This window comes from Cyprinodon variegatus, unplaced genomic scaffold (genome assembly GCF_000732505.1).
Source record: "Cyprinodon variegatus isolate N-32 unplaced genomic scaffold, C_variegatus-1.0 Scaffold1004, whole genome shotgun sequence".
Taxonomy (NCBI): domain Eukaryota; kingdom Metazoa; phylum Chordata; class Actinopteri; order Cyprinodontiformes; family Cyprinodontidae; genus Cyprinodon; species Cyprinodon variegatus.
The window spans coordinates 249,717-272,507 of record NW_015151457.1 but is presented as its reverse complement, the minus strand read 5'-3'; the positions used below and the strand labels follow the sequence as shown (position 1 = coordinate 272,507).

Below are 22,791 nucleotides of genomic sequence, written 5' to 3'. Positions count from 1 at the left end.
TCATCAACTGGAAGAGATGGAAACACCAAATTCACTGTTTCCTTCTAAATGAGTTCAGCATCAACATGGAGTTGAAAGGTGCAGATAAAGAAGGAACCCTATGCTTTTAAATACTGTTAAGCTAAATGGAAACTGTTTGCTTCAGATGTAAAAAAGAAAATTGCATTTTTATGGTTAATAAAAACAACGTCTACATTTCCAGTCAATATTTTGGCCAAAGTAAAGAAAGAAAGACAAAGCTAAGAACACAGCACCTGCTGACAAGCATGGTGGTGGCAGCATGATGCTGAGGGTCTGCTTCCCTGTCACTGGTACTGGTAAATTTTTTAAACAGGATTTAATGACGTCAGAAGATTAACTGAAATTCCCTAACTTTCTCTTAAATCCACACTTAAAAGATTAAAGGTTGACAGAAGCCTTTTGATGGTATGTTTGTTCAACATCTTGCTTGGCGACTTTTATCCAAAATCTAGTCCTCATCTATCAGTCTATTGAAGCCTATATGTGTAATTTCCACATTGTGAATTAAAGAAAATGCAGTCATGTTTTTGAACTACACAGAAAAAGATAAAAAAAAAAAGAAAAGATGGCCTCACTGGAAATGGAAATTTGTAGTTTTTTTTGGCAGTTAACAGCCTTAGTTCTTGCAGACCTACAATATGCCTCGATTGTTCATAGGTGGCATAGATTTGCTGAATGTTGCCAAAAGATGATAAAACCTATTAAATCTTAAAACTTTACTTAGGTTATCATGCTATCGTGGGAGCTACAACTATAAGCAATGAGTGAGAAATCTAAATTTGCATGGAGTGCTGGTTTATCTTAAATACAGACACAGATAAACAGGTAAAACAGGTTTTTTTGATAGACAGAAAGCAAGTATGGGAGACAGGCACACAGAAAGCCCAGGAGGGGTGAATTATTGGCACTGTAGGGCTGACACCGATCCAAAGTGTGACTAACACCTTGTCCAAACATGCACCTCCACAGGACGTTTATTTAACAAGCATTTATGATTCCTGAGCAGCATGGCAGTAGCCACGCATCCTCACATCCACATTCTCCTGCATCTCGGATGCTTGAGACACTTTGTGAATTGAGCCCTTTTGCAGATGGAGAGCAGGGGTGGGGGGGGAGCCCTGAGACGGCTGCAGGACACTGCGAAAACCTCAAGCCGATAACATGTGATGAGGGATGAGATCACCATCTTCTCCGATCATTCCTCTCCATCCTGACACGTGACACAGCCATGGGATGAACACGGAGCCAGACACAGACACTAGCCTCCTTTGTGAGGTTGTTTCGCCTCATTAATCAGGACCAACAGCATCCTCACATCACAAATGAAGAGGCTACTGCCTGCCTTTAAAACAAGCCTTACTAATCACTCATTCACTCTTTGCTGCAAACACATATAAAAGTGCTGTGATACTCACTGTCTCCTTGCACAAACTCACACACACACACTTACAACATATTGTCTTGCTTCGAAAGCATATGTGGGTTGACCCAGAGTCCTCTTCATAAGCTCTTTGTGATAAATGAGCGAACGCGGGGACTGCTGCTGTGGTGGCAGTCAGAGAAAGTAGAGCTTAAAGTCAGGAAAACAAGATCTTACACTGTCTGCTGCCTTATTAGATGGCTCCTAAAACACAGACACCTGCGCTTCCTGTTCCAACAGCAACACGCATGCAGTGACAACGAATAGCTTAAAATGCAACAAACAGAGGCTCTCCTGCAGGGGGTTCACGTCTTTCCACTGTGCACAACTATCCACCTCCACAGGCACTTTAATCAGTGTAATACTGTGTTCTCCTTGCAGGAAGCAGGCAGAGAAACATAACAGCTCTAATAGATTTTTTATATAAGCTTAAAACATTGATTGATACTGGAAGTAGGTCTTTAATTTTCTCTACAAAGGTTTCTTTGGAATAACCAAAATTCATGAAAATAAAAGAAAATAACTTATTTGATATAAACAGTCAGACAAATGTGACACGTATAAGATAGCAGAAGGAATGGATGGATTGACAAATGATAATTAACATTTAGGTAATGTTCGGCATGGATCTACACCCTCTCATCATTAAGCTAATCTAATTAGCGATATCAAATCAATATAATCGAATCAGATACAAAATATGATTTACATGGCTGCCTTCTGTTAATCTTTAGTGAGGAACTGACTTTCTAAGAGGAAACAGAAATTTGCTTGTTCTCATTTTGTCACATTGGAGCCACACACCTTGTGTTTAAGTTCTTTGTCAGAGGAAGACAAATTAGCAGATAAGGATTTTTCTTAGAAACTTCTAGCAATAAATTTGACCTGTATTTGTATTCAGTTCCTCTAAATGAGCCTTACAAGCAGAATATTAAATAGTTATTCAAGCATTGGCTTCTTCAAGAGTCCGTTAATGAAACTCATCAATTCACCTGCCTAAACACAGCATTATTGTCTGCAGGGTGAGCTGCACCCAATCACAAAAGTTTTTCCATGTCATTCAACCCTTAGAGAACGTTTTAAGATGGCGACTCTGACTTTTAGGGCTTTAATTAGTCAAGCATTGTTACACATCTCAGAACTTTTATATCTGTATGTCCCTGGCAGGTCCCGTAGTTATGTAAAATTTTCTTTAACATATCTAGTTTGATGTACTGTTGTATAACGTCTTTAGTTTTTTCAGTGCAGCCTTAAATGTAGAGGTGCACCGATCCAGTTTTTATTCTGATCCAAACCAATACCGATACCTGGGAGGAAAGTATCAGCCGAAAGCGATCTAATTCAACTGTTGAATGGGTGAACCATATATCTTGACATGTGGGTAAAGACTTTAGCCTTGACATAAATATTGTAATAAGGGTAACACATGTACAAAGATATAAATATACTTTATGTAAAATGCACTGGATTGTATCTCTGGCATCCTTATCAAATCCCTGATATCCGATCCAGATATCAGATCAGTGCATCTCTGTTTAACTGGTGTTATATAAATTCTGATTTAGCTAAATCACTTCCTCAGAAGCTCCCTACATAAAACACAAATCATTTCTTTGGAAGTTAACTAAGCAATAAAAGGTATTTAGCTACAGTTGTAAGTGGTAGAATCATTCTGTGGGAGTGATTTATTAAGATACATAAATTCTGATCCCTTTCAGCAAAGAAACTCTATTAAAGGTTGCAATCTGGCTAAAGGTTCACACTATGGTTCCAGAGTAGCTAACCAGAGTCAATATTATAATATGCAAATGTGCAAAATGAAAGTCGCGTGACATGGATGCAATAAATATGGAAATTAGGAAATGATTTGGCTTGTTTGAAGGACTGTTACCAAATAAAAACCTGTTATAGATTTTAGTAATTGAGGGAAGCTCTAGAAGCACTGGGAAACAAAAGGAAGGAGGAAAAAGTGGATGAATCAAAACTAATGTTATGCTGTTTTTACAATTTTATGATTTTTGCAATTATCATTTTGGAAAGGAAACTTTGAATCCAGACTAAATTTATATAAAATTCTGTGGGAAGGCTTTAAAAATGTGTGTCATGGGTAATTTTTATTCCACCTAACAAAGATTTGTTTTTAACAAAACTGGCAAAACATTGAATCTTTATAGTATGTGACAAATGGGTAAAGTCATTAAAAGTATGACTCAAATAATCCCAAATGCATACAGATGAGAGCAAATATTCATTTACAGGCACTTTACAATAATCCACTGTGTGCTGGTTTATTATGGAAACGTTAAAAAAAATAAACCAGTTTTTGACTTAAGGTGACAAAACGTAAAACAAGTTGTATTGGTCTTTTGCATGGTAATGTAGGTGATTCTTCTAATAGCAGCAAACAGGAAGTGTGCTGAAATGTGTAGCTGTTAAGAAATATTAGCACAGTCTGCAGCTGAAACCTATAAGGCTCCTTCAAAGGCTTGTTTAAAGACTTTAAGCATTTTTATGCAAATACTTCCCCAAATAGAAGTTCTTTGAAAAGTAAAAATGTCTCAGTTCTGCTTCAATCTACATTTAGAAAAAGATAAATGCCACTAAATGAGAAACTTCTTTCCTTCAGCTTCACTCCACGACACGCTTCAGCCTGCTACGACATATAAATCACAGGTTAAACTCCAATATCTCTAAGGTGCCTAACAGTTTGAAGCATATGCATGTGATATGTCTCTGATCCGTTTTTAAATCTTTCTTCTCAAGAGACTGTTGCAGCACTTCCGCTTTAAGAACAAAAAAAAAAAACGTGCGCTTCCTGCTGTATGTGTCCAGAGAATGAAAAACGACACACTTCCCTGTTCTCTGCGTTCCCCATCATCATTTCCTCCTCAATATTACACTCTAACGGGGCTGTTTCTGTCTTCTTCTGTGTTTGCACCAAGTTAATTTTTTTTACAGTGGGTAAATGCTGCCCTTTTGAAATCATTGAACACAAAATAAAACTCGACAATTGTTTGCCCGGAAGGAACATAGCTAGTGACCGCCTGTTCCTGAGGTCAGGGAGAGCTGGATATGGGAGGGGGGGTACTGGCAGTAACGTAAGCTGTGACCTTCCCCAGTGACTGTCACCCAGCATCTCCATTACAACCCATACTGGGACTGTAGAACAGGAACTGGCGCTGACATAAAGCAGGACACAGGGCTGGTGCTGATAAAACCACCCACCGCACAGAGTTTTTTAACCCCCCCTGTCCATTTTCCATCACTTGACTCTTATCTTGAGCTTGTAATCCCTTTCTTTGTGCTTTCTCTACCGTATCACATGCATCAAAAACAAAAACAGTGACAGTATGGCTCCAGTATAGACTGCAGGGGGAGGAGCATACAGGGGGACTACTGCAGTCTCCATGCTACTGCCTGGAACTGGTGGCGTTTTGCATATTCTGGGCAAGGGAGGAGGGGATAGGTGAGTGGGTCTGTCATTGTGAGCATGGTTAATATGGAAAGTAAAGGGGACAAAATGAAGAGACTGCTGGTGAGTCAGATGAGAGACGTGGAGTCATAAATATGCACCACAGAAGCACGCAAGTGAAGCAGAAAAGCTGAGCACTGCATGACAGAAGCTGACAGGCCTGCTAGATCGACTGTCTCAGTTAATTACTGGGTTTTAATATTCACTCAAAAGTGTTTTTTAAATAAAGATAACGTGCAGGACTGACAGATTTAATATTGGCAGAAAAAAGCTGCAGCGGTTTGCAAATGTGTTTAAACCCTTTGAACTTTTTCACAGTTTAACTGGCAGAACTCTAAACCACGACATGTTTCATTTTATGTTTTATTTATTTCAGACCAACACAGGGTTTAATAGACATAAAGGATATATCTATAGCTGTCATTGTATCGGTAATATGCAGCTGCTCAACGTGATTCGGTGCCTTTTTGTGCAATGACACCATGGAGATGGCGTTAGCTAAGTGTGACATTTTGTCTGATCTGATATTTTAGATTAGCAGTTCTTCTGGAATTGTCTTTTAATTCATGTTTGTCAAATTTAAAGGAGAAGAAAATTTAAACAGAGCCCTTTCAAGCTCTTTTCAAACCGTTTCTCACTTGGGTGGTCGCAAGAGTTTGACTTGTGCATGTGGGCAAGTTTTAACACACGTTTTAACATTAATGAGTCAGATTTCCGGGTGATGACTCCTTTAAGTTTGACTCTGCACGAAGGTCAATAAGTTCCACTTTTTATCTATATGTCTGCGGTGTCCCCTGGTTAGTAGGGTGTACTTCTTGCTACTCTGCATGGAAGAACCTGACCTGTTGCTCTAATTAATTCTTCCTTGGATCGGCTTCTCTTTTTGCCATGCCAGTTGTTTCATACATGCCACACCTCAGAGAACCTTCCCAATACTCACCCTGATCTATCTATTGTGTTATTTGATGCTGAGGATGCTGTATCTTTAGTACACTGCAAAAAAAGATCTAGAAATAAGTAAAAATGTTGTAAATTAAGTGTATTTAGCTTTAATTCGATCAGGTTAATAAGAGGATTTGCCGACTTTTAGTCTTTTAGATTCTTTTTTATTCTGACATGTCTTCAGAATAACCTGTAACAGAACAGAATAATAATTCTTGGTCTGTTACAAAAAAAATCAAATGAAGCAGAGGTTCAAAGGTTTTGAACATTGTGCAATGTGTAGTTAATGATGATCGTTTTTAGGCTTCAGGCCTTTTTTGAAAGACAAAGGCTTCTTCATGCAGTGCTGCAGGTGCAGAGCTCAGGTACAGGTGCTGGACACACACTCATATACACATGCACAAAGCTTGCTGGACACGCACTTACCCCTCGCCTCAGGCTCCGGAGGCAGTGCATTTTGGGTTTGGAGGCCATGAAGTCGTTGAGGCGGTGGGAGAGGGGCTCCTTGTGCTGCTTGGGAGACTGGGGGTCGTTGGGAACAGCAGAGGGTGAGGGCAGGGTTGAGGCTGGGGGGGCAGGTGGGGGCTGACGGGGGGACGTTAACAGGGACATAAGCTACCAGTGTGAGAGGGAGCCGATTTGGAAAGGAGGGAGGAAGAAAAACATGGAAGAAAAAGAAGGGGGCAGGAATCCAACCAAAAATGACAAAGGAGGAAAAGGAGGAGGGAACACAAAACGAAATAAATAAGCCTCCTACGAATATTAAAAAATGAAACACACAACAGAAAAAGCCAAACAGAACATAAGACAACCAAAGGAATGCCAAACCTAGTGTATGAGTGCTTATGATGTCGAAACAAAAAAAACGGTTAAAACATATGAAAGAAAAGACAGTTAAAAAGAACAAAACCACCAGCGTGAGCTTAGGGTACAAAATGTGTTAAAGCAAGCGGCTGCAACGAAGCAAAAAGCACATGCTGGATTCCATTTTAGAGATCCAACTCCACTCTTTTGTTCAATCTAGAGGATTAATTCACCTCATCCCAAAGGAAATCTGTCACTGAATATCAGGCCATCAGCACACTGTGCCAGTTACCTACAGTACTTCTATCTTAAAACCTCAGAACACAACGTCTGGCTCCGATGGGAGACAATGAGGCAGAGACAAGAGTTCTCGACACAACAGTGCACATGCAAAGACAAATTATTTAGACAGGCCATTTACTGTATTTCTAATAAATAAGAGCAAACTACAGATCAGTTGAGTGTGTGTTACTCCTGCAGCGTTTGAATTAGTGATGCATAGAAAATTCATTTGGCGAACTGAAAAAGCTGATTGCTAAGAGCTGACTGAAATGTATGCTTACAGGCTAAAAACACTGACATGATTACATGAAGTCTGATGGAGAACAAACACAAGTTATTTAATAGAAAATTGTATTTTTTATTAGAGGAATCTTGGGGCATTCATTTATGCTGCTACTCAAAGAGAGACCAATACTTTCAGTGGATAACAGGAAGGCTGAGAATATTACAGAAAACCTCTGGTCTTCTAATCCTATAGAGCCTTAATTTCTATCATAAATACTGGATTTACTGTTGAAATGATGATGTGTTTAGCAAACTGTCGATTAAAGATAATCCACATTCTCTATTGATCACATAGAGCTTCCACTTACTGATGCTAACCACGATCATTATCTCTCTAATGCACATTGTGTGATATCACTTCTGCTTTTAAAATAAATAGTTAATGTCAGCTCAGAAAACAAATGAACCCTTGTTGTTATTTCATCTAAAGATGAATCAAAATCCCCTAAGTTTATTTAGCAGATCTATGCTTTACAAATACTGGACATTCACCTAAAAAACTCCAACTGCTGCATCAATAGTAACATAGTAACTATATTTGTCTTTTTTTTTAGCAATGTATTTGTCCCCTTGACATTATTTTCCTCTCTCAAATACACAATAACTCACTTACAGGCTTAAATAATTCAATTTCAATAGTGCTCCCAGCCCACCAGACAGCCAAAGGTCAGTTTTAGAGTTCATAAACCGGAACCTGAGAAAAGCTGCTTGAAACTGAAGACCAGTCAGTGAAAACAAAATAAAAGGTTAAAAGAAGTGAGTTACTTCGGATCAGACAGCGGGTTATCATCTGCCAGTTGAATCCGCCCATTCAGCCAAGATAGAAATCCATTAGAATGTGTTATAAAAAGGGAGGCCCCGACATCAGTGAGGGAGATTGCGTGGGAGGAGAAAACGGGTGGCAAATAATAACAACCAAAATGGCAACAGTAACAAAGAACTACAAAACAAAATGTCAAGAGCTACAAAAATACTAAACGAAGATTAAAAAAAGCTGTAATTAAATAATAGACTTGTCAAATCAGAATATTCTAGTGTAATTTAACAACTATGAGATTCCTCTAGTGATCTAATTCACAAAATGCCTCTAAAAGAGCAGGGTGACCTGCATCAGATGCTAATTAAAACGGATGAGGCTCTGATTGTGACCGTAGCTCACATCAGGTGTTTATCTGTGCATTACCTTGTTCTTCTTAATGAAAGGCCACAGTTTGGGCTTGCTTTTGCTTGAAGACTTCTCTTTGCCCTCTTTGGAGTTAGACAGGCTGTTTTCAGATACCGTCCTCTTCATGGCCTGACTGTAGTCTTCAAACTCCACATCGCCTGGGGGCTCGAAGCCCGACTTATAGGCCTCTACCACCTGCTTGGAGTCCTGGTGGGACAAAGCGGAGGGAAAAGACAATGGAAGTTAGATATGTGGCAAGATTCTCAGTCATCCAGGTCATGGTCAAGTTTGAAACACTTCAGTCTAGGCAACTATGTGAAGTTTTCTAGAAGACATATCGCCTTTCATCCAAGAGGCGTCTTCGGTTGTAACTAGTGGTGGAGAGCACTGAGAGTAATAGGTCTAACAAAGAATTAGGGGGGCAAAAGGTGGCTTTGATACCTGCCACTGCATTGGCCAAGGAGGTAAGGTGGGGCGTGTTAATGGTCGTTAGGGGACTACTTAAAAACATTATCCAGAAGTTAGATGTTTAGAAATGAATAGCAGAATTCAGATATTTCCACAGCAATCCTGATTATTTTTATTGAATTGCATTTTAGACACTGCAAAAACGATCTAGAAATAGGTAAATAAAATTCTTAAATTCAGTGCATTTAGCCTCAATTTGAGCAGGTAAATAAGATTATTTGCCATTATTTGTATAATATTTTTACTTCTTGAAATAAGATGATTATATAAAATGCACTTTAACTAAGATGATGCAGTTGTTGTCTCACTTTTCTCTTCAATTCAAGAAAAAATTTACTTATTTTAAGAAAAAAATTACTAATTGAGATTTCATTTTTTTTGCAGTGGATAATGTGACTTGTGTCAAATGTTTCTGGTATCCTTCCACAGACTTCTTCCAATGTTTTTTCTTTAAACAAACTCTCTATAGGGTTCAGATTGAGGCTTATTCAATGGCTCCTCCAACACATTTAGTCTGTTGTTTCTAGCCAGTTTATAATTGCTTTTTAACTATTTGAGTGATTTTTTTTTTTTTATAGTGCAGCTTTGCAAAAGTTTTACATTTGTGGTTTCGGATGCTGCTTCATGAATAACTAATGGTATTTCCTCATAAAGTCCTCTATCTGTGAAGTGAGCCATCCCCTGATACATGATGCCAGCTTTCCCCTTTTTCAAATTTACAGGTATTTATCACAGCTGGAAAACTTAAGTGTATGTTTCATCAGACCACAGGGAATGACCCCGGTAGAAATCTGGCTTTTTATGTTTCGCTTTTTGGAGCGTCAGATTCTTCTTTTTTTTTTTTTTATCTTAAACTCATTCTGCACCAAAACATGTTTATTTATGAGAAACAAAGTCCATTGTTTCCCTGTATGGTATGATGGCTGGACATTCCCACGGTGTTTATAGACACTGTTCAACGTAGAACCTTCAGGGCAAACATAGTTCAGAGCAAACCTGAACCAGGTCCACATTTCTCTTCCTGATGTTTTCCTTAATTTTCATGATTTTCATTTACCAATAAAAAAAAACGTGTTTGAAGTGTTGCACATCCAGAGAATTGCTTCCATTTAACTTAAATAACATGAATGAACCTATCAGAAGCTTATAAAGCCATGACATCATCATCATCTAGGGTTTCCCATATATTCAAAAGGCATAGTATCCACTGTAAATGTAAACTTCTATATTTGAAGAGAAACAATGAATCTCTATTAAAAAATGTATTTTTCAGATAAAAACAGAAGGAAGACCATTAATGGGAGCGCAGGAAGAAGCTCATCCATCAGCTGCAGCCAACAATCTGAGCTGATAAGAAAGTCTGCTTTGAGTTCAACAGGATCAAGGTTAGAAAATCTGCCATCTCCATATACAGTATGACAGAAGAATAAGAGCGGAGCGGAGAAGAGACAGACGGAGGAAGAGGCATGTGATAAGTCATCCCCAGCCGTTGTTTACTTTAGCAGAGCAGTTCCAGGCTGGAGTCGTCGGCCTCCAGCTAAGTCACGCATGTCACACACACACACACACCACGGGATCTATGGGGACAGCCATTTTTATTTATATATTTCTTTTATAATACACCAGGCAACTAGTATATGACATCTTAATTTATCATGGGCTTCTTTTTCTTTTCAGCCTTCCCTTTTAGCATCAAAGTAATAAAGGCACATAAACAGTGACAGAACTGCAGCCAACAACTGTGTGTGAGCTTTAAAGACGTAGATATAGAGCCAGAACTCTTAAACTATTTTTATGAGATTTTGCCAAAAGTGTCTCCATTTACAGTGACTCAGTGATAGTTTGTCTATTTGTGATGAAAATAGTTTTATCGTCATGAATTCTAATGTGATGCTATAATGCTTTATATATAACATGACATTTTTTTCTATTTTCTATTTTCAAGACTTATCTGATCTTATCTTATATCTGAAGGATATAAGTATAAGTAGTCATCGACAGGAGAATTTTTAACCTGAACAAATATTCTTGAAGAGCAGAGATATTTAGCCTCATTTAAATAACATTAACAGTTTATTTTTAGACCTTTCAGATCCTTTTGTCTCAAAAAATCTGCATCAGCATGAAAACTAGGAAAGATTCCTTGTTAGGATAAATATACATTTTCTGGCAAGTGAGTTTAGTAATACGTAGGTTTATTTCTACATATTATTATTCAGAGACTCCTCTGATTGATTGTGTTTGGTTAAAGGTGTGACGTTCAGCAGAACCCTTCTAGCCTATTGGGCACAGCAACAAATAGTGCCTGCCTACCAAAGTTTGGTTTTAACCAATCATGGAGACACATGAAATAGTAGCAGAAATCATAAGGAACCCCAACTTCTGCTTTTATGCTCGTTGTTCCTCTTTCAAAGAGGAAATCTTGGATTCTGACAGATGTGAAAGCAGCAGCTACATGTGGGTCCTCATCTGCTGCCATGTTTATTTTGATCTGGCACCTTTTACTAACGTCACAGCTGTATGTCCCGCCTGAAACCACAATACTGCAACGTGATTGGTCGGTCTAGAAAGGTTAAAGTGGAAGAAGGACAAGATGTATTGTAGTGTGTTTATGAATGTACAAATACCATGATAATTCAGTTAGCTAGCAAAGTTATTAAAATTTGTATTAATATATCTACTTACCAGTATCAATCAAGTTAATTTATTTGATTGAATAATTACAATGCCCAGTCCTCATGGCTGTTATAGAAAAATAACATGCATATCCAATGCCTCTGTGTATTTCCAACTTTTTCTTTAAAGAAACTTTAAGAAAGTTCCCAAGTCTTACCACAAACAAATCTGTACTGTCTGTTTCATAGCGCTATCCGCTGCATCTAAAATACTGACTAAGGTTAATTCTGCTCAGAAAACCCAACTTCAAAAACAATTTTGAAGAAGGAGACTTTTTCTCTGAAAATTGATAGTAGCGTTTAGATTTCGTTGAAAACATCCATGATTGTAGTTTCCCTTTATACTTCTGTTATAACATTGATCCCCACCTCTAGATATTTGGAGTAGATCTGTTGCTACTCCAATAGTCTTTTTGGCTATTTGAGCCGATGTAACGAGTAAATTACTCCACTGTGACATCAATCAATCAATCAATCAATCAATCAATCAATCAATCAATCAATCAATCAATCAATCAATCAATCAATCAATCAATCAATTCTACAGGTAAAACTATTTTCAGAGCTGATAAACAGCTTAGAAACACATTTTTGATCTTAACTTTATTCCTTAAGTATGAAAATCAGCTCCTTCTTTACACAAGTAATGGAGAATAAGGGCTTTGTTTAAAAGTTTGTGTTCATAGAAGAATCCCTGTGACATCATCGGGGACTTTTCTTTTTCAGTTCTTGGAAAGCGTCGCCTAAAGTCATAGATGATGTTCCTACACGTATGGTATGTCTGCAGACATCATTTAATAATAACTTTCTCTGTATAATCCGAGGTGACCATTTGGCACAGACCCTGAGGATATTTTGAACACACACTCAATATTTGGATCCGTAATATAAAAAGAAGTCAAACATTAAATATGGATTTTTGCTTGAAAAACTACAAAGATCCCCTTTAAATCCCAAAAGCACCTGGTGGAGTTTTTATTTTATTCTAAAACATCCCCCAAAATCCCAATTCTACCCTCACAGTTCTTGTTTTAGTGATGCCTTAACACACAGTGAGTTGACTGTAAACTGACAGCCTTGGTTAAGTGAGAGATGTTTCAAATAATGGTGGTAATTGTGTGTACATACAGGTGATGCTGTATACTCACAGTCTTGGGCTCGATGGATTCCGCCGCTGTAGTCATGCCGTCCAAACACTTCCCTACTATGGGCAGCACTTGGCGGTCCACCTCTGCGAACGTCTTCATGCACACTCCTATTCTCTCAATCCTTTTCTCTTCCATGTCTTGAAGTTTCTGCATTCATAATCATACATGAAAACTCACATAAATATGACTTGGTGTTCAGAACAGACAACAGGTTATTAAAATTATGCATAGATTTGTAATTTTTTAGGTTAAAAATAAACTTGACCTCACAAGAACATTGCATGTTTCTAGCAGCTAATCTTGAGATGAGTGGGTGCCAGCGGCTTTGAATGTATAAGGTGGTTTATGCATGTGAGGGCAGGGTTGTGCAGCCATCATGTCATATTTACCTGAAATATGTTGGGAATAATTGTGTAGTAATGGTCGTTCTGCTCCTGGTTGAACTTTTGCAGGTAGGAGGAGTATTCGTTCTTACTGTCAGTGGCCATCTGGTGCCTCATCTGAGCTTGCTGTCGCGCCTGAAGGAAAACAAATTTAAAAAGAAACACGGACATGAACATCTCAGAAGCATCTTTTCAATGTATACCCTGATAGACTTGGACATATGCATTACACACTGACAGACTGAAGTTAAACTATTCCTCTATTCATGAGCCTGAGCACTGACAAACACGTAAAAAAAGCAGCTCATGGACGACCAGAGACAGGTGCTAATCTGTGTCACGAAGCAGCTACAGCCCTGATCAGATGTAGGCCAGAATAAAAACGTAAATTAGAAAAATATCTGACACTGAGGGCAGAATAAAGAGGATTTAGATTCGACTGCTTGCCCTATGTGTCTATACCTACGGTTAGTACTGCTGATTATGTTAGGCTAGTTAAACGTGAGGGAAGCAGGCTGACCGTCAGAAAGGCAGCAGGAGCAGGCTATTACTGACCAACAGTGAGCAGATGGGGATGAGATAATCTCAGCTAGACTGTGTGTGGGTGTGTATGTGTGTGTACACACTCCTAAGTAGTCATATCTGTTTCCTCTTTCCATCAGCACTGAAGCAGATCCACACATTAATAGTGACTGGTAGTCAGTGAGTGTCCACGGCAAAGAGTCAGCTTATAGAACTGGGATTGCAACCTCCACTGGTCTACTGAAAACATGCATTATGAATGGACAGAAGGAAAGCAAATAATCGATTTCTGCAGGACTGCTGAGAAAGTTTTATTATTGGGGAAAAAATCGAAAGAAAGGTTCATAGGAATGACACTGTAATAACTACTTAGCAGTTTCTTTACAAATAAAGAATCTGGCTTATTTTATTTTGAACCCCTGTATTGATATTTAGCAACTATCTAAGATTATTATGGAAACTATAAGGACATTAAAGTCATTTTAACATTTGACATTTTGGACTTCTTTTATAACTACTTAAATCAGCTGATTATGGCACATTGGCAAGACAGCAGGAGGTCAAAATGTGGCAGGCTTAAAGTTGGTACAGGCCTGAATTCCTCATTTAATATCCAGGCACATCTTCTTCCATTTTGTGTCATTGTCCATGCTTAATTTGTGTTTGTGCACCTCTCAAGGAAATAAGATATTTAAAAACGGAGGGAATCATGTAGCGAAGCTATTATAATCACAGTGAAGTGAAATCCAGAGAATTGTACAGGTGAAGAAAAAAGTGAGTGGAAGGTTCCTCACTGTAAATGCAGGTGTGCCGAACTGGTAGGTGCATGCAAAGTTTGCAGGTTGTGCTTAACAACAACGTGAGTTTATGTTGTCGTCATGGTAACAAGGCAGGTAGCATAACCCTGAAAGAGGCTGCTGCAGCCACATCACATCCTGTTTTCACTCCGGAAATGGCTTGCTTTGATCTACTTTGCCTCTGTGTGCAACATAGCGTTGAAGAATCAATTAATCCATCCATCCATCCATCCATCCATCCATCCATCCATCCATCCATCCATCCATCCATCCATCCATCCATTTGACTTTGTTTTGTTTTGCACATATAAAAATGTTGCACATAAAGATGCTGAGTAGAGGACATTGTTTAAAGCCACTGGTCACAGTCAGACAGGACAGGACAGACCTGGTTTAAGCTGTGCAGCCCACGAGTCGAGACAGTGTGTCCGCCACAAACAAAGGTTCTCTCCTCAATTGACCTACCTTGTTGAAGCCTCGCTTCAAGGCGTGGCATAGATAAATACACAAACAAAAACAGAGGGATTGTTAACTGTTTCCAGCTAAACAACATGTTGCCATAGGTGCACTTCCTGAACCACAACACTTTTACTCACTATGGTCGACACAGCACATGTCTTTTTTTAGCCACAGAATTTGGGTTCTGACAGTTCTTAAAACTCAAAAGTAATAAGGAGTCTAGTGGGATTGTTTGTTTTGGTTTTAGATTTGGGTTGTTGGACTGGGTAACCAAATTCCAAAATAAGACACTTCCTTGTTTCTCCAATTCTGAACAAAACTTTGACTTTACAAACAGCGGATACCTAATACTAAATCAAATCACATCTAAAAAAAATATAAAATTCCATAAACCCAAACTATACATCTACAGCATTATTATTTCTAATAACAAAACATTAAGTAAAGAACGTAGAGGTTATGATTCTCCTATTAGTTTTATTGTGAACACAAACCTCAATATATTTTGATCAGGTAATATCTGTGAGATCCCCAGAAAGTATTAAATAAAAGTAAGATGAAGCGAAAACGACACTAGTTTACAAATTTTTCTCTAAAATGTGTATTACACATATGCGTTCTTATAATAAGTGAATACTTTGCAAAACCACCTTTCACTGCAATTGCTGTCTAAAAGCTTTTCACATGTAAATACTTAAAATCCTGGCCACATGTTTTGTTTACAAATTATCTAAAACTCAGATTCTTTGTCAGATTGGATAGAGAACATCAGTGAACATCAGGTTTCAGTTGTTGTTTGGAATTATGTCTAGACTTTAAATAGACATAATTAAAGTCACACTTGAACACACTTTAATCTAAACAATTAACTTTAGCTCTGGCCTCAGGTTCACCTCCACATCACTTCCCCAGGTTTAACTTTATTCTTCCGCTACCCACAGCATGAATAAGCCAACATCGTGTTTCACCATGGTGTGTTAAGTTTCCAACTAAAAATCAGTTTGTGGGCTGGCAAATGAAGTTCTGGTGAACTCTGACCAAACAACCTTTTCATATATTTCTGATCCCTCCAAACATGATTAATGCTAAACAGCATAATGTTTTTAATGTATGTGTTTGTTACCCAGGTAAAGTGTTTTGTTACATCATAAAAAATTGTATTATTTTTTTTCTAGCTAACCTCTTTTTAAACTTTAGAATAACTTTCTCCCTGTCCTCTTTCCTTTGAGCCTTGGTCTTCGTGCTTTTTGCTACTTAGATTCAATCATTCACTGATTCCGTTTCCCTGTTAGGTGACTCCTAAAGCCAATTGGTTGCACCTGGTTTATTTAGTCGGAAGAGGATTCAATAAAAAAAAAAAATGGTTAGGTTTAAAAATCTGCATTAATGGCAAAAATAAATGGAACGCACTTGTTGGTTCAATTCATAAAATACTAATAAGATACATTGATGGTTGGAGTGATAACAACCATATGTGGAATCAGTTCAACATACAGATATTTTAGCACAAAAATAAGCAAAAAATATGCAATTTATTCATTTTTATTTGCATAATTTAGTTTTTCTCTCCATTTCTGCACAACAATATAGTTATAAGCATATATGAGCTGAAACAGAAACTGTATCCTAAACTAGTCTATCTAAATAATGTTTCCCTTTGTAAAGATGTTTTATACAATATATGTATTTATATTGTAAAAAAAACTTAAGAATATAGTATTTTTTTAAGTCTTCACAATTATGTAATTTTCCATTTTTGTGTTATTTTTTATTTTTTATACACTCTTCTAAGGTCCACATTTCTGTGACCATTTTTTCTATAATCTTTTTTCTGCTGTAAACACCAGAATTTCCCCATTGTGGGACAATAAAGGTATTTTCTATTCTTTTGTATTCTTTCTAAAACACATAAAAAAAGACGTGTTTCTTAGCAATGACAGCAACATTGTTTTACATTAATGCAAAACTAATTTAAGATTTTTTTTTTTAGAGTGTGGTGGAAATTAAAGACAAGTGTGGTTAATAGATGAGCAGCTCAGATGGTAATTATAAATTAAATGATAAGTATATGAAAATACGTAGAAATCTGTTTCCTTTAACTGCTCTTTCCCTATATCCCTGCTGTGCTGCGTCTCTCCAGAGGGGTTTATGGTTCTTCTAAATCCGTTGGTAGATGTTTGGCTGCATGTCTAGATTGTAAAAAGCTTCTTTCTTTCAAACGATATTTGCATAATAATCACGTCTGAACTGTGTCAACCCTGAGCTGTGCCTCAGCAGCTGATGGAAGCAGCCGGAGCACGTGCTGCTGACCCATGATGCCTTGCAGGCGTGGGAGATGTGTGGGTTATGGCCAGAGATTCTTGAGGGCTCTTTTAATTGGTCATGACAACAGGAAATGACATCATCTACAAGCCCATGGGGGCTGAGGGTTGGATGGTGGTCTGTGAGAACTTGATAAATGCTGAATGGCGGTTCATAAAAATTTTTTGCTACATGTAGATTTTTATTTTATTTTTTTGCAATGAAAATAAAGAGACACAAGCGTGATGAATCACTAATTCACCTCGCCACACACAGGCATGGCATTAATGCGAAGGCTCATTCAGCCCTGCAGAGTGTCTGGGGGCTCCTCTGCAATGATAATGAGGACTGAGTTGTGCTACCAGCTTTGTTCAGCAGCAAATCTCTGCTGCTGAGACAATGCCAGCTTTGACACAGCCTCCCTGGCATCAGTCACACAGTCACTCAATCTTTATTTTTGATTCCTTTCAGGCTCAGCCGAATGACAAATTAGAGCCGGAAGCTAGAAATGGACTTAAAATGGGTCAAAGGAAAAAAAAAAGAAAAAAAAGCGGAAGGTGGGAAAAGGGGTGTAGAGGGAGCCGGCGGGATGACACATACCTTCTCCACATCGGCCTTAGTCACGTTAATGTCAGCGTCCATCTTCTCAAAGTATTGCTGTGCTCTGTCTGCCTCTTTGCAGTCCCTCTCAAATCGTCTTTTACACTGAAAATATAACCAAATGAGATTGAGTGTTTGTTAACCGCCGCTAAAACCATAAAATATGACCTTTAAATAAGCATAAAAATGGACGTCATAACCTATATGTGTACGTCACAGATGCTTTATTTATTGTGTGCTGTGAAGGCTAATGTCTGCAGGCTGCAGAATAAACAAATATGCATGGTGGTCATTTGTGGAGAGAAAAAAACAAGCATTCATCCAACCCTCTGACCGAAACAATCACTGTTTGTAGGGCCAGTGTGCACTCTGAACTATGCCTCTCCGCCTTGCACACAATGCTATCATTGAGTGCAGAAGCAAGTTTGAGGAGGGTAAGGCAGTTATGCTTTTCTCCCCCTCGTCAAAGGGGCCAGGCAGAGATAAGTAGTGGTCTGCAGGGATTTTTCTCCTGCAAAGTCTTTTATTAAAGTGAACACCAAAACCTAGTCTTTCTCTATTTAAGGCTTTTAGCAACTAATCCGCATTTACCATGAACACACTGCAAAAATGATCTAGAAATAAGAAAAAAATCTTAAGTATCTATTAAGTATATTTAGTCTTAATTTCAGCAGGTAAATAAGATGATCTGCCAATGGAATGAGTATTTTTGCTCTTAAAATAAGATAGTAAGATAATATGCACTTGAAATTAGACAATAACATTTTTTTTTCTTATTTTAAAAGTAAATAGTCTTGTTCCATTGGCAAAGTGTCTCACTTACCTCCTTAATTCAAGAACAAATACACTTGTTTTAAGAAAAAACTTATTGAGATTTCTATTTTTTTGCAGTGCAGATATTTTTTTTTAGGTGTATGATTCCTACTTTAAAATTAGGACATTTACCTTGCTTTGTAAATAAATAATCTTGGTTTTAATGAAATAAAGAGCACATAATTTAGTTTTTAAAGCAGAATCAGAACAAGAGTTTATTGATTACATATGTCATCAATGTTGCAACATGTGTGTTTTGGCCTGTAGTTTTTTTTATTAGGGATAAACCGGATTTGATCCCAGATACGTATCATGTAGCAGCCTCTTTTAATCATCAGAGCTGAGTTTGGAATCCTCAAGATCTGTCTGGGACTTTATATCATCTGCAGCCTTTAAGTGCAGCTTAACATGTTGGTCTATACCAATAGTTTAAGTGGGGTTGTTTGAAAAGGATATATTGCAAAAAGCTTAGAATTTTAGAGAAAATGTTATATCTGTATTTATTTTAGACCGCTGGAATGTATGTCAGCTGGTAAAAATAGAAGCTTGGAACTTACCGATTCCAGCTGTTTCCACGAGCTTTCAATGTACTGCTGTGCTTTGCGTCCATCATGGAAATGCTGTGGGAGAAACCAAGGAAATGATTCATTTCATTGTTCCAATCCTGCACTCCAGAGATTTAAAGGCAGGTGAGTCTGACCTTGACACACTAAAATCTATTAATGGGAAACTGTGATAGGGGTTTCACAACAACAAGGCTAACTGCTATGAATCTTGAGCAGAATTAAAACACTGACATGTTAAAAACATTGAAGTTCAAGAGGATATTAAACAGTTAAGAGCTAAAATGTCAAAGACAGCAATAATATTTGGTGAGGGAGAAGCGAAATGGGTAATTAAGCTTTAAAGTATTGTGTTTAAGCAAAGCCTGATGCAAGGACTCTGCTGTTAAACAGTTTGCTCTTTAGAGAAGCCATCAGTGCTTTAAATTCACAAAGATCATTACAAACCCAACAAAGGCTTAAACAAACTTCTTTTTCTTTTCCTTTACCTCGGATGATCTAAAAGATATATTCACATTACAAGGTCCAAGAGTCAGATTAAGATTTAAAAGAAAAATCTGCATTGCTCTACCCTTAATTGTGCTGTGCACTGCCAGTCAGGAGGCTGTGAAATGCAATTACTTTTTTTTCATACTTGCAAACAAGGCATATTCATGAATCTCATTTCAGTACAGGTGTGCAAACCGTTAGTTTCACCACAGAAATGCTGCTTTACAGGCTGAAACAGACAAACTGCACACTGGCTGGTTTTAAATGAAACTATTCTGATTGACTGATTGTTTTCTGTTATAAATCTCTATACCATGAAACCTTGGTGGTTTTATTCATATTCAATTCATTTAAAAAAATCTTTATTAATCCCCCAATGGAAATTCTGTTTCGGTATGAGGGACGTGGAGTCCAGGGCTTTGCTGCCATCAGAGGTGCTGCCCTACTCAACATCATACACTATTGAAACACACTACTGGCTTATGCCTAAGGATAAATATATATAGTATAATTATATAAAATTTGAATTTAATAAACTTAAATTAGGATTTTTTTTTAGATATAATTTCTCCACCGTTGCAGTTTAGAAAAGGCTAAACATTTCTTAAGTTTTATTCAACAGTGTGGTTAGTTTTTGTGGTTGAGAGAGAAATTTCTAGAACGCAAACATCAAACATCGGAAGAGAAACCAGCAACAGAAATGAAGGTCCCCCCCCCGTCTAAATTTCTTATAATAATCCCGGTGATTCCCCCACCGGAGTTATCAAACTGTGAGTAAATTCAACTAACAAAAACTATTTCACCTTAAAAACTCTTTTGCCTCAGTCAAAGTTAGCAGAAGCTGATTCTTTAACATTTTTAGATTATAATATTTTGTAGATTTTTTAATTTCTTTTCTAAAGGAGGATTGAATAACAAACTTTGAACTAATCGGAAACAATAGCGGCTCTTGATAAATGATAACTAGCACTAATCAGATAAGGATTAATGAAGATTGGAAGGATTTTAAATGTGTGCTAATTTTTAATAAGAGAGAATATGGGCTAAAATAAAACTTATTTTGGAAAATTAAAAATATATTTTCAAACCAACATTTACATAGGTATTAAACATCTGTTTCAAACAATTCTTCAAAACATCTGTCTATGTGACATTGCGCTATTGTTTTTACAAAGTGTTTCGGTTTATCAAATTACTGTAAAACAATTCAGTGTAGTCCACAGACACCCACTGGCCACTTTATTAGGTACAGCTGTCAATCCTGTTAGAACACAAATCAAATCATCCAATCACATGGCAGCAACACTTCCTATAACCATATGCTGTGTGTTTCTGTAGAAAACCTTTGTTTTGTTTTAGCTTTCTTGTCCTTAAGGGAAAAAACACATATCTAAAGCAGAAAAGAAGAAATCCAGACCACCAGAATCAAAAAAGCTATATATTTTTTTTCTATGATCAGTTTCTAAATCCTTCTAACATAATGTTTCTTTCTTGTTGAATTAAAAAATCCTACAGAGGCACTAGACTTTCGGGGATGTGTCCCTCGGTTACACATGCTGCCGGCCGGAGCTGAGCTGAATATCGATGCTTTTATTCAAAAAGACACTCAGGCCATTATAAAACACTCGGGGCTTGTGGTTGAGCCTAAGCAGGAAGTAATTACCGTTTTCTGTCTTTGCACAGACAGACAGACGTAAGAGATATGAAAGTAACAGTGAGGTACAGGAGCCTAAGAGGTTCATCCTACCTGCTGAACACTGGACATGAGACAAGTTTGTGAGAAATGGTTTACCTCTAACAGTCATACTTCTCATTTCCCAAAGATTTTAGGGAAGCTGATTAAAAATGGGAAGTGCTCCTGTGTTTCAGAGGAAGTATTTAAGCTCTACCAGAAACAAAACCTTTAAGTGTTATCTAAGTCCTGATAATCCAGTGCAAAATCCAGAAGCAACGAAGAGAAAAACCAAAGACACCATTATATCTGCTTAGTTAAAAATCTATATGTGGGAAGTTAAATAAACTACGATGCTGCCTGACTTTAATAGTGATCACCACATGATCAAAACCAAACCAAATATGACCAACCCATCCCATCTATATGGGAAGCAGCTGTTTCTTAGTAAACAAAACACTCATCCAGATGTTCTGGGATATCGGCTCACTACATTCAGAGACTCCAGAAATAAACATGTCCGGTGTGGTTCACATCACGTGTGCGTCCCTTCTGAAACAGCAAATGGCAGCTGGAATATCAGTCACTAACCTGACCCTGCTCCCCTTAGTTACCTGTAAGAGTCAAATTTCTCATTGCAGACATTTTGCTGTTTTGATGGATTAACGTTAATAAAAGAGAAGTTGAAAAACATTACATAAGAGACAAACATTTTTTTAAAATGACTGAACATGCTTTTAAAGAAAATGCTATTTTAACTGATCTAAATGTTGCCCCCAACTTCAATAATGACATTTCAGAGTCTTATGAAATAACCAACTAATTAAAGTAAAATATATTCATCTAATTATGTTTTTAATGGGGGGTGTGTCTCTCAACCCAGGGCAACAACATCTAGGGAGGGTCCCACAAGCACACCCAAAAAAGCTTCCTGAAATGATACATGAACAGTAGGTAGATTTCTGTTGTCTATGGTGCTGAAATTTGTTTCTTATTAATGGATTTTACTCACAGCTACAATAAAGGAGCATTTAAGTGTGTTTTTAAACAACTCTGGACTGAATTTCATCATCCATTGTAGGGCTGCAACTAAAGATTTTGCAAATCGATTATTGTGTCGATTATTTTTTCCATTAATCAATTAATAATCTGATAGCCAAAGGTTGCTTGGAGAAGAATAAAAAAAAATAAATTAAACCAGTAAAACTAAAACTTTTACACCTGTGATTTCTCTATAGAGCATAATGAATGACATTTTTTTTTATCTTAAATGCAAAATATTTATATATATATATATATATTTTACAATTTTGATATAGTAAGTACTGCTCTAAGTTGGTTGCTCTCTCAGGTAAAGGCATTTGGCTTTACAGTCTCTGTATTCCAGTTAGCGATTAATCGATTACTAAATTAGTTGACGATTATTTCAATAATTTATTAATCCGATTAACTGTTTCAACAATAGTCCAAGGTTTAAAATCTCAAATGCTCAGAATGTCAGGTCTGAAGT

At 37.4% G+C, this 22,791-nt stretch overlaps 1 protein-coding gene across 24 annotated transcripts in view; it reads right to left on the bottom strand.

Annotated features, from left to right (window-relative positions):
• Nucleotides 1–22,791, bottom strand: part of fnbp1 (formin binding protein 1) — a 70,636-nt gene that overhangs the window by 12,828 nt on the left and 35,017 nt on the right. For 12 of the 24 annotated variants that reach the window (XM_015399321.1, XM_015399316.1, XM_015399322.1 and 9 more), the window contains exons 5-10: nt 19,115–19,177; nt 17,745–17,849; nt 13,072–13,200; nt 12,683–12,829; nt 8,410–8,598; nt 6,282–6,470 (exon numbers count right to left, since the gene is read on the bottom strand). In XM_015399321.1, coding sequence (XP_015254807.1) covers nt 6,282–6,470; nt 8,410–8,598; nt 12,683–12,829; nt 13,072–13,200; nt 17,745–17,849; nt 19,115–19,177 — 822 coding nt within the window. The remainder of the gene's footprint in view (nt 1–6,281; nt 6,471–8,409; nt 8,599–12,682; nt 12,830–13,071; nt 13,201–17,744; nt 17,850–19,114; nt 19,178–22,791) is intronic. The other 12 variants (XM_015399328.1, XM_015399330.1, XM_015399329.1 and 9 more) reach the window with 2 other exon arrangements.